General features: G+C 36.9%; 1 protein-coding gene across 2 annotated transcripts in view; it reads left to right on the top strand.

The window, feature by feature from the left end:
- ATF6 (activating transcription factor 6) overlaps nucleotides 1–13,285 on the top strand; it is a 220,448-nt gene that overhangs the window by 162,476 nt on the left and 44,687 nt on the right. For both annotated transcript variants that reach the window (XM_060297221.1, XM_060297216.1), the window contains one exon: nucleotides 5,216–5,300. In XM_060297221.1, the coding sequence (XP_060153204.1) occupies nucleotides 5,216–5,300 (85 nt within the window). The remainder of the gene's footprint in view (nucleotides 1–5,215; nucleotides 5,301–13,285) is intronic.

Raw genomic sequence — 13,285 nt, 5'->3', positions numbered from 1 at the left:
AAAATTTAATACAAAGCTATTTTTCAAATGAGGATAGATGCTCTTTTTATTTTTGGTCTGGTTTTAACAGTTTTCTATGTTGGAAAACCAACCCCATCTATGTAATCCAGTGTATATGGATGAAATATAAAATATTAAGAGGCTATTGTTATTAATGTGGACCTGATTTGCAAAACTTTTTTTTTAAATAATGTGTTATATCTTCCTAAATTTTATTTATTTATTTTTGGCTGTGTTGGGTCTTCGTTTCTGTGCGAGGGCTTTCTTTAGTTGTGGCAAGCGGAGTCCACTGTTCATTGCAGTGCGCGGGCCTCTCACTATTGCGGCCTCTCTTGTTGCGGAGCACAGGCTCCAGACGCGCAGGCTCAGTAGTTGTGTCTCACGGGCCTAGTTGCTCCGCGGCATGTGGGATCTTCCCAGACCAGGGCTCGAACCCGTGTCCCCTGCATTAGCAGGCGGATTCTCAACCACTGCGCCACCAGGGAAGCCCTGCATAACTTTTTGACATGTTGATCTAAGTGATCTAAGTGAAAGCTGCTTAGTGTCAGAAGTGCCACCTGTTGCAGATTGAGTTTCCTTCATTCCTACAGGACATCATTAGATATTAAGGACCTTCTTTCCTATCAAAAATAAAGGACTCCAGGGACTTCCCTGGTGGCGCAGTGGTTAAGAATCTGCTTGCCAATGCAGAGACATGAGTTCGAGCCCTGGTCCGGGAAGATGACACAGAGCAACTAAGCCCATGTGCCACAACTACTGACCCTGCGTTCTAGAGCCCATGAGCACGACTACTGAACCCACGTGCCACAACTACTGAAGCCCGCGGGCCTAGAGCCTGTGCTTCACAGCAAGAGAAGCCACCACAATGAGAAGCCGGCACACTGCAATGAAGAGTAGGCCCTGCTTGCCGCAACTAGAGAAAAGCCCACACGCAGCAATGCAGCCAAAAATAAATAAAAATTTTAAAAAAGCATAAATAAATAAATAACTCCAGCCTTGAGTCAGAGTTTCCTAATATAGGAAAAGCTGTTTTACCTAGTACAGCAGAGACTAGTGGGTAATCTGTTAATTAACAAAATTGGTTAAAGCAGGGGATCATTTTTTTTTTAAGATGTATATGTATCTTATTTTGTTTCAGTTAATTATATAAATGTGCATTCATTTGCCACGTTTTGAGGTAGGGCCAATTCCTTTTGGGTCCAGATCTACTAAAGTTCCATGTTGTCTTTCTTGCAATAAACTATACTCACAGTGCTCTCTTTTCACGCTGTATCTTATCAGTTACATAGTAGTTTATTAAATTACACAATTAGTAACAAATGCAATTAGCAAAAGTAGTTTTGGCAAAATACAAAAACTAGTCATGAATGTTCAGTGTGCTAGGGGCATCAGTCAGTAAGTTTTAGAGGGGAGTGGGAAGGGTCATTTAACCTAGTGAGTTAGTTTAAGTTAAGGTCAGTTTCTATTCTACACAGATATGTAGAATCAACATTTGGCAAAACTTAGTAGGACCTCAGTTTTATTGTGTTTTACCATCATAACCTCCAGCTGAGCAAAATGTGGTCCTGTTCTTTTGATAAGTCAGTCTCCAATGCTTTAGCTGTCTTAAAAAGAGAAGAAACAGATAACTTCGGATGCTGTATCATGCACTAATATTTTGTCTTTTTCTAACAAGTGCTTGGAAGAGGGGATTGGGAGACCTGTATGAAAATAGTGTATTTTCTCACGCACAATATTGTGTAACATTGGAAAACTGATGCTTCATTCTCATAGTGAAATGTTTTGGTGTTTTCCCACCAGTGTTTCTCTAACTTCCTCTGGGAATAAAAATAACAAAGCTTTGATTATAATATTTGTGCACATAGTTTCCTCCCTGAAGATAACCCTTGGTATCTCAGTCCTATAAAAGGCTTTTTAGGAGTCCGTTTGAAGATATCGTAAAGTTAGTAACATAGTTTTGAATGACAGTGACAAAATATATCATATTTATCTCTATGGCAACATCTTTTTTTTCTACTTTTCCTTTTTATTTTTAAGTAGCTTCACCTTTGTTGCAGTTGGATTATATTAACTGACTTAATAGGAAAGAAAGAGTTTTGTTCAGATTCATCTAATTGTACCTGTATTTTTCCAGGATTGAATTTCCTATACAGGTTCTTTAATAAATAAGTAATGGGAGGGTGATATTAAGAATAACAATATCAGATAATATCAGATAACAAATGTGGATTTTGGAATGCTGTCAAAAAGAGTAAAGCTGTCTCTGATTACTTTAATCCTTATTGAGATTTCTCTTGAGTAAATACCATTAGTATTATTTCACAAATTTATAATATAACAAGTAATCAGGGTTGTGTTTAGCTACGAGTGACAGAAAATCCAAAATAATACTGGCTTGGACAAATTAGAATTTTGCTTCTCTCTCATGTGAAGTTCTGGAGATCTTACGGTAGCTCCTTGATCGTCAGGATCACTAGCTCCTTTATCTTATTGGTCCATAAATCTCAGATTGCAGTTTCCATCTCATGGTCCAAGACGGCTACTCCAGTTCTAGCAGTCACACCTGCATTCTAGCTAGCAGGGAAGAGAAAAGGGAAGGAGGAAGGTTGCCTTCCACCATCACCACCTTGACAAAGTTTCGTGCACCCTTTCTCCTTAAGTCCATTGACCAGAACTTGAATGTATGGCTTCATTTGGTTGCAAAGGAATATAGTCCTTTTTCTGAGTGGCTTTGTGCCCAACTAAATGCCATTAGAAATGGAAGGTCCTATTTCTATTCTAATGTTATAGAAGGGAAAGCAGATATTGAGCACAAATGACTGTTCCTGCCACAATTAGCATTCTTTCCCTAACAAAATAAAAGCTTGAATTTATGTTCTTTAAAAGAAACTATCGTCTGTAGCACAGTGCTGAGTACGTGGCAGGTCACTATGCTCGGTAAATTTTTTTTAATGAATGGTACGAAGTCAATAAATACTTGTTGACTGGCTCCTTTTCTCTGGAGATGTCACTGTTAGGATTAGTACAATGCCATAAAAAGTGAAATGAACATAGTTGGAGAGAAAAAATGATTGATGATTCATTGTTATGGCAAGAAACATTTAACTTGAGGAAGAGAAAGTAAATGTTAAATGAAACAACTATGCTGTCCCAGGCATGTGTGTGTACAAATTATTTTTTAATATAAAATAAGCACAATTAGAGTTTGTAGTATACCAGCTTTGATTCCCTGCCGTTCTAACCTGTAGGCCTCTTGGTAAACAAGCACTTTAAATTATAGGTTTTCCTCCCATTTTGCAAACCTTTAATAATTAGAGGTAAGGCAGGTTAACTGTAATAGTTTTTATGCATTCAAGATGTGATTCTTCTTTTTCACAAATAATAATGTGATTTTTGGTTTTCTGCTGCAAAAGTAACTGCTTCGTTTGAAATTTAATGAAGAAAGTAGGAGGCATTATGTTTGGAAAATCGTAAGATCTTAGCAGGAAACTCAGCTTTAAGTCTGAGCCTGACCTTAACCCATGACCAATGGAATCTAAGTGTGTTTATTTTTACAGTAGCCTTAATTTGGGGCCTGTAAGTTTGTTGGTTTGTTTTCTCATTCAGTTTTGGGGATCCTGAAGCAGTATTTTAATTATAGGAGTTTAGCCATTTATAATTTTCATGGCATGAAGATCAGCATGTTTTGTTTTGTCTTGGCTATCATGTTATCTTACTCTCAGAAACATGTGATCTTTGTGTCTAACAATGCACTTAAAAAGAAACCTCTCATGCTGCAAGGCTGGAATTCTAAAAGAACAATTTCACTCATCGTTTCCCCTCTTTTTAAAACAACACGTATGTTCTCTTGGAGATGTTGCCTTGAATTAGACAAAGCACAAGCAGTTACTGCAGATGTTTTCTGTACAGCTCTGTTCACGTACATTAATTTCAATTTGTTTTTCACAGATTTTTTTCTTAGCTTTGTCGATACTTATATTTCATAATCACATTGACTTTGAATTAAGTTGCATTGAATTTTTATCACTCTCAGCTATGTCAAATCCTACTTTTTGATGAGTCCTTCCATATAGCAAGTTTGTTGAATGAACGAGAAATGAACAAGAAAAGAAAGCAAGAGGGGTTAGACTGTGTGTCAGCTTTATCTCAGTTTAATCATGCTCCCTTAAATGGAAACATTTATATATATATACTTTTTTCTTTTTTTCCTTTTTGCTGTGACAATTCCCATGTTTTTGCTAGGAAAAAGAGGAGTTATTGAAAACAGTAGTTAATATCAAAGTCATTAAGTCATTTATAATCAGCGTTGGAATACCTACAGATGTGTTTATCTTTTCCAAAACACTCATACTACCCTGTTTTTGATGCCAAACTCTTCTTGGCTCATTCTTATTGCAGTATTTGTGTGGTTGGAAACTAGAAACCTCAGATGCCCTGGGTCATTTATAGATGATCAAAGATTGGCAATATCACATTTAGAATTATATAGTTATGCTAGACATGCACTTGTAATTTTTTTAACCCTTCCACTACGCTGTATAGTTCTTAAGGGCAAGAGCTATGTATCTTCTTCAGTATATACCTGTTGCTTACCAAAAGAAAAGTCTAACACTGGCTGCTTCAAAGGAAGAAGAGGAGGCTAAGCAGGCAAGGCTCTCGGCCTTGGCCTTGCTTCAGTGAGAATCTCTTTTATGTATCAGTAACTTGGGGTCAGAATTCTTTTTTGGGGGTGAGGGGAACGTTCCTCTTCTTTAAAAAAGAAGTTTGAAAATGACTCTATTAGATAACTTCAGTGTCTTGTGACATTATCTAGTGTAGCCTCCTCATTTTACAGGACTGGAAACAGACCAAGATCATACAGCTATTCAGCGGCAGAGCTAGAATTAAAATCCCTCTGTTCTGACTGCTTGACCAATACTCTTTATAGTATACTGCAGCATATATGTTATCAGAACCTAGGAATATTCTAAGAATACTATTGATACGTAGTACCTGGTAATGATAGTCATTCAGTAATTCATAATGTTTATTGCGTTATGAATGAATGAATCGTAAAATGGTTTGTAGTTAATTACCCCCAAAGCCAGGTTCAAATAAAAACTGTCATTTTTTTATGATTGCGATGAAATGTTGACATCCTAAGAACTCTGAATTTGACTTGTTATAGGACTAAGCCAATTATTATGAGTAACAACTTGTTCTTTGTTCATCTTAGGATCACCTGCTGCTACCAGCTACCACCCATAACAAGACTACAAGACCAAAGATGTCAATTGTATTACCAGCAATAAACATAAATGGTAAGTTGAAATTTTGGTTTATGAACGACATGCAGTTGCTTTGTTTAACCTAGATTCTCTGGATTAACTAAAAGACACAAAATGTTCAGTTGGTTAGTTATATGTCCATGCATTAATTCTGAAACATTTTCCCACTGTTTTCACAAAATATCATTTTTAAATTCTTGTGCTCTTTTAAAAAGTAAATGATTTAATTTAAAGTTGCTTTTTAAATTACTATATTTTTAAAAGAAAAAATCATTCTCTTTTATTTACAAAATTGGAAAAGTTAACATCTTTACTGATCTATACACTTGTTGTCTGGGGCCTTTCTGGTAATACATGATGGATAAGAAGTCCCTGCTGTGTTCTGAGAGTGAATTTGTGAGTTAGGTTGTTGGAACTCAAAGCAGTTTCCTGTATCACATAAATGGTGATATGATTCCCAGACCAAACCTAAGAAGCCTATTTATATTTAATCCGTAATACTGATGAATTTGATATTGATACTATTACTATTGCATTTTGTTCCCCCACTAGTTCTGGGTATTAGATAAAATACAAATAATACCATTAATACTTTGAGAGTATCCAAAGATGTTAAGGCATAGCGTACTTGCTTAGAGTCTAGGAGGAAAAGTAAGACGAGCACAGAAATCACTGTATCCCAAAGAGAACGTCCCATAAGGAATAAAGGAAGTACGAAAGAAATTTAGTAAAGAAGAGATTACTTCCAGCTGGGTTCTTCATGGAAAAGAGAAATCGCTCACTCCCAATACCAGCTGTGTGTCCTAAATGAGCACAGTGTATATTGCTGGCTGATTACTTCCTCTGACACGTCATATTAGGCTCTAATGAAACTAGGAGAATTGGCTATCCTTCTCAAGTCCATTTATCTGGTGTAATAGAACTACTGGTAAATTTTCTGTCTAGTAATGGGAACCTTATAGTTTAATGAGTAAGACGAAAATGAAAAGCCCTTTAACCTGCAGTTGAACCAATCCACATTCTGACTGATGATCATGATTAAGCCACCAAATACAGTTATAAAACAAAACACTGGGATTCTACATAAACTCCAATAAAATTTAGTCTTAGAGAAAAAGTATTAGATATTCGTTGTACATATTAAGACCATAGAGGACTATAGAATTTCAGTTAGCTGTATATAGACAGCTTATTAGAAATGCTTAGGAGGCAACGTTATAGACACAAAATAAAACTTTTTTTTGTTAAAGCATAAAAGAATTATGACATTTTCTTAGTCTTACAAAGACAACAAATTTTTTAAAGAAACAAACTATAACATTGAGACGAACTTATCTTCCTTCAATAAAGGCGTACCTCTGAAGCGTTCATGGAGCAATCATATTACAACTTCAAGTGGAACAGTATATTTCAAAGTGTACTATATTATACTCCAAAGAATATACTTAGGGAGTATTATTAATCTTATTCCATAGGTACCTAGGTTTCTCTGCTTGAACCGTAATAGATTTAACTTCTGGTCAGCTTATGCTCAGAAAGGCTATTGTCTAAGCTTCAACAAGGCAGAATTCACTTAACTTTGTTGTTCTGATCTCAGATTCTTATAAAATAAAACCAGGCATTCTCTTGCATAACACTGAACTATCCGTTTGTATTAAGCCAAGAACAATAAGATGCTGTTTGATTCTGATTTTCTTGGCCAGGGGACTAATTTTTGAAAATGAGCCTTTTCATGGATTTGAAAAATACAATAATTAAAGGATCATTTCCTTTTTAATCTTGTTTGGGTTTCTTTGTAAATAAGTTTTGTTTTCCTTTTTAGGATATAGTATACTATTAGAAAATTTAAGGTTCAAATTCAGGAAATACTGATTGAATATATACCATGTGTTCAGTCCTGTGCTGCATCCTCAGCCTCTTTTCTGAACCATCTCTTCACCTTCTTGCTCTAACTGGGGCTACTTCTCAAATTAGAGCTTGATTTTTCCTCCCCACCTCATATACCTCTGAGCCTGCAGATGGGGTGGGTAGTATCTTTGCTCCCCACTACAACTTCCAAATGACCTCTCCTTTTTTCTTCGGTCTTCCTAACATCTTTCAAGTTTACAACACTCCTCCTACCCTTCTTTGTTGCTGTCTTCTATCCCACCTTCACTGATGACTCTCCACCACTGCTTTTGTCAGCTCTTTGTAAAACTTCAGCATCCACACAGAGGACTCATCCAGCACTCTGGCCTCTTTAGATCCAGTCACCTTTTATTTCTGCACTACCTCAGCCTCCCATCCACACAGTCATACTCTAGACCGTATCATCATCCGTAATGGCACTCCATTTGTAATCTCCTCTTCAGGCATCTCCCTCTGACTCTTACTTACTCTCCTACTGTAATACCCACACTCCAGCTGGGTATCTCTGACCTCACAGATCTCCAGTCCGCTGACCCTGCCACTTTTTCTGTGTCCATTACATCCATCATGGCCATACACCCCTCCTTACTCAGCCTACATTCCATGTCCCATACTATCACCACTCTCTTGCAAACTACCCTCCTGGCTCCTCTTTTCTTAGGTCCCACTTGCCTGTAAAAATCCCACCCTAGTTAAGCCCAGCTATCCTCTTTATGCCTGCTCTCAAGCAGCTGAAAATTGCTACAAAATATCATCCAGTCAGGACAAGTAGATTCACTTCAAATTTATGACCGTGAATTCCGAAGGGGCATTCAGTACTGCATGTCAGGAATAAAGACGCAGACATAGAGAATGGACTTGAGGACGCGGGGAGGGGGAAGGGTAAGCTGGGACGAAGTGAGAGAAGTAGCACGGACATATATACACTATCAAATGTAAAGTAGATAGCTAGTGGGACGCAGCTGCATAGCACAGGGAGATCAGCTCGGTGCTTTGTGACCACCTAGAGGGGTGGCATAGGGAGGGTGGGAGGGAGATGCAAGAGGGAGGAGATATGGGAACATATGTATAACTGATTCACTTTGTTATAAAGCAGAAACTAACACAACATTGTAAAGCAATTATACTCCGATAAAGATGCTAAAAAAAAACCAACCTCTTGTCATTGCTAGTAAATTCACTTGCCTTCCATCTGAAACAAGAATTTCTCACCTTCTCTTCTCAAATATCCAACATCCCCTCTCCTCACCCCCTCAGCTGATGAACTCACCCAAATGCTACATTGAGAAAATAGATGTGATTGTATAAGAGCTACTTTATCTTTCTGGTACCAGCTGCATCTACACCCACAAACTCTGCCTTCCTTCTTATTGCACTGGGAGAAAAGTATCTTCCATGGAGTTCTAAATCCCAACTTTGCTACTTATTGGATAAGTATAGTTGGGCAAGTTAATTAACTTTTCTGTACTTGGCTTCCTGTAAAAGGAGATATTACTAATACCTTCCTCTTAGATTTGTGTGCGAATTAAATGAGCAAAAATGCTTTAAATAGTGCCTAGCTGTTAGGTTAGTCACTGTTACCACCTTTGTCATTGTCATCATCATCACCCTTATCTAAGGTGACTCCTTCCTTTTGGATTGTGCATTCCAGTCCTTCTCAGTTTCAAAGACTTTGCTCCCGCATTTTTAGTCTTTCTATCCTGAATGATCAGTTTCTTCGCTACTGGATCATCCCCATCAACGTACAAAATGTCTTAGTATTCCTTTTGGTGTAGGGAGACTTTCTTAATTCCACGTTCTGTTTCTCTGCTCCCCTTCATAGCAAAGCTCTTGAAAGAGTTACCTGCACTCGTTGCCTCCATTTGCTTATCTCCCATTCTCTCCTCTGCCCACTCTTACCTAGCTTTTGCCCCTACTGAAATGCTCTTGCTGCAAAAGGGCCACCAATGACCAGTATCTTGCCAAAGCCAAAGGTCATGTCTTCATTCTCATCTTACCTGACCTCTTAACAGTATTTGACATGGTTGACTATTCCCTCTTGTTTTCAGTCCTCCAATTTTTATTTTTAAAAACTTCAAATCTACAGAAAAGTTGAAAGATGAGTACAGTGAGTATATGGAGAACCTTTACCGAGATTTCACCAATTGTTGACATTTTTCCGCATTTGCTCCATTTTTATCTATTTATCTGTTTACAATCACATGTGTTTTTTTCTGAACCATTTGAGAGTTAGTTGCAGACATTTTAACACTTCACCCGTAAATACTTGAATATGCATCTCCTAAAAAAAGGATGTTCTCCTGTGTAAGCACAATAAAATGACCACACCAAAGTTTAACACTGATACAATAGAGTTTAATATAGTATCCATATTCAAATTTCCACATTTGCCCCCAAATATTCTTTATAGCTTTTGGGGGGAGGGATTCAGAATCCAGTCCAAGGTCATACATGGCATCTACTTGTCACACCTCTTTAGTCTCCTTTCATCTAGAACAGCTCTTCTGCCCTTTTTAGAATTGTTTTGCATGACATACATTTTTTTAGAAATCAGATTTATTGAGGTATAATGTACACACAATCAAAATCACCAATTTTATGTGTACAGTTTAATGAGTTTTGACAAATGGAAACAGTTGTGAAACCACCACTTTAATCATGATATCAACATTTTCACTACTTCAGAAAGTTCCTTTGTGCCCCTTCGCAGTCAGTCACCTCAAGTTCCTTTTTGATATTCCCTCTTTTGAAACACTTTATTTTGTAGGCTTTTATGATACCACAGCTTGTCTAGTTTTCCTCCTGTATCTCCTTCTCGGTCAGCTTAGCCAGCTCCTCCTCCTCTGTGAGGACAGGAATGTTGTTTCTTATGTTTGCACTTATGACCATAACCTCAGCACCTAGAGCAGTGTCTGGCACAGGAAACACTGCAGGATGTTCACCTCTGTTACTTTATGTAATGCTCAGCTGCCAGCTAAGTATTATCTTCATTTTATAGATGAAGATGTTAAAGCTTATGAAAGTAAGTCATACCATTTATTCAACTACTACATAATGGAGAGCCAGGATCTAAATACATTGTATAAAATATATTTTGATCAATCATTATATTGTTAATGAAATCAATACTAAAGACGAATGTGCAAATATTAAAAATATTTGGATTCCAGAATTTCAGATAGACTTTTATACCACTTTGTGCCTGTAGTATAAAGGTTAAGCGCATTTATTGAGAGCAGTATAATTCAATGTAATATAATGTTTTGGATTTGATAGGCACATGTTTGTTGAATGACAGAATAAGCGAGGTAAATGTTATTTGGTCATTACTTTGTGGTCACTTGAAAGACTTTACTATTTTAACTCTTTGATTAAAAACAGTTGGCAAGCACAGTTTAGTCTAATCTTTTCAAATATAAAATAATTAAAATATGTACTAGGTTACCTTTCTGCCACATTATTTTAAAAATTTGGAATTCACAGTAAAGAGTGAATTGAAATTATTAACCTCCTTTTAACAATTGTTCTACAAAGGAAAACACATGTGAAAAACTCAACTGTAGAACTCTCCAAGATTCAGAGATAGATTCCTTTGACTTATTAGGTGATGAATTTGACAAGCTGTAATATAATTATATCATTTATAATCTGAAGAGTATAAGTTACATGGGCTCAAAAACGTTTGAGCATCTGTTTATTTGAGCAAAGTCATTGTGAGGACATCCCTAGTATCAAAGTTTTTCATCCTGAGTAATATGAGGACTTGAGGAAGTTGAATAAAATATATTTTCTGCCATTTCTGAATTCAAAAGTTACGTGTAACTTGGAAAGAAAAAATGAGTTGTGGGTTTGATCCCTCTCTCTGACTTAAGTGGAGCCTGCAGAATTTTGGAGAGGGTGTAGAGGACATAAAGTCAGATTTTATTGAGCAACTGGATTTTGTAGTATCCTGGATAGGGATATTTGGGAAGAGGAATTTGATTTTCCAATTTTAGCAAAGTAAATTAGATTGCCAGGTCAATGGCTGGACTTAAACTATAATGTATAATGATACTACTTTGTGGTTCTGAGCTGTGGAAAAAAGTCTATATAAAGAAATAGCTAAAGAGAGTAGGATATGGGTGTGAAATTAATGCCATTTAGAAAATACTAGTCACATCATTCTGTGTTCTCCATGCCATATTTAATTTTTGTAGTTTATTACTCTTCATTTTGAATTATCTTTATTATTTAATTTCCTTTGTCTCATAAGAGAGTTGAAAACAGGTTACTGAAGCTGTAAGAAAGAAAGTCTTCCTTTGAGGAAGTCTTCACACTGAAGATTATTGAAGTAAAATGAAATTCTAGGTATACTTTAAAAAAGCTTTTAAAAAAATGATTGCAGATGGATGGCAGAGCAGTTGGTGATGAATTAAAAGCTATTGCTATTTTTTTGAAAAGGATTCTGGAAGGTCTCCTTGTATACCGTAAGTCAACATTTCCTGCTTTTAAATTATTTCCACTCATAGTAAATCTGCTCATTTCCTTTCTTTCACTCTTTTTTTCTTTTTTGATTCTCTTTATAAAAATTAATTAATTAATTAACGGTTACGTTGGGTCTTTGTTGCTGCGCGCGGGCTTTCTCTAGTTGCGGCGAGCGGGGGCTACTCTTCATTGAGGTGCGTGGGCTCCTCATTGTGGTGGCTTTTCTTGTTGCGGGGCACGGGCTCTAGGCACGCGGGCTTCAGTAGTTGTGGCACGTGGGCTCAGTAGTTGTGGCTTGTGGGCTCTAGAGCACAGGCTCAGTAGTGGCGCACGGGCTTAGTTGCTCCGCGGCATGTGGGATCTTCCCGGACCAGGGCTCGAACCCGTGTCCCCTGCACTGGCAGGTGGATTCTTAACCACTGTGCCACCAGGGGTATCCCCACCTTTCTTTCACTCTTGATAAGTAATTCAACAAAATAGAACGTAGAAGAAAGAAGAATTTTTTTAATGGTAGCTACTTGGTAGATATCTTTTATCAGGGAATGAACACAGCTGTTAGCAGATACGTTTCACAGTTTGACCAATGCTTTTGTTGATTTGGTTTTACTGTTCTCCTTCCCTCTGTATGCCATGTAGCTAAGTTAATGTTGTAGGTGAGTAATAAAAATAAAACTGCAACTCTACTTCTACCCTATCATTATTAAGGGTCCGAGTAGGTGAAGTTATGACTACAAGGCTAAACTGTAATTATATTTAATCTCAAAATAATTTCCACGTAAAGAAAATCTAGGAGACGTCACTAACAATGAAACATCTTTTTAGTTGGAGAGGGTATAACAGAAGGGCAGGAAGCAAACCAACCAAATAAATGGATTGGTTTTAATAATGAGACTGTTGATACAACTGCTTTTGATAATCACTTTCATAGAAGTGCTATCCCAAAGAAAGTATATTTGGAAACTGTCCTATTTTAGACTTGTTCTGCTCAAGCAGGCTGGTTGCCCAAGAGAGTTGTGCCTGAAAGTTGTGCCTTTTCTTCTTATATATTCATTTCTCCTTAAAGGCCTACAGGCTATTTATTTTTTTAGATATATTAACAATTTTGCATTTTCACTGCAGTTCATTCCATTTCAGTGTTGTGTAATTGTATCTAATTGAGTAAATGGAGTCGTCTCTTGAAACCATGTTTCAATTTTTTTAAAATGCATTATCAAATTGTTCTCTCGCTTTTGACTCACTATTAAAACCACTAGTAAAATTCCCATACTGAGAATTTCTACTAAGGAAGGGAGAGAAATCACACTATTCACCTGAAAAAAAAAGAAGTTTTTTCTCTCAAAATATATACAGAGATCTGTTAATTCTGTATTATACAGTAATAACTGACAAGGAAAATGATGAGCATTAAATAACATTTACTATACTATGATAAGCAATACCTTTGTAAAGACCTAACTTTACCTTTTGAGCCACAGATTGAGTTGGCAGTTTTCTAGTGAGAAGACAGTCACCTAAGGTAGACAGAGTATGACTCCAGTTGTCTTTAGAATTTGGGTAAAATTTGGCTCAATTCCTTAGGTCCCTTTTTAGCTCATAGCATCCACTGATGCTAAGTTACCAAGTGGATCTAGACCAACAGTGATGAC

This window comes from Globicephala melas, chromosome 1 (assembly GCF_963455315.2).
Source record: "Globicephala melas chromosome 1, mGloMel1.2, whole genome shotgun sequence".
In the NCBI taxonomy this organism is placed as follows: Eukaryota; Metazoa; Chordata; class Mammalia; order Artiodactyla; family Delphinidae; genus Globicephala; species Globicephala melas.
Note: the sequence above shows the minus strand (reverse complement) of the source record. Positions and strands in the feature narration are given on the sequence as shown.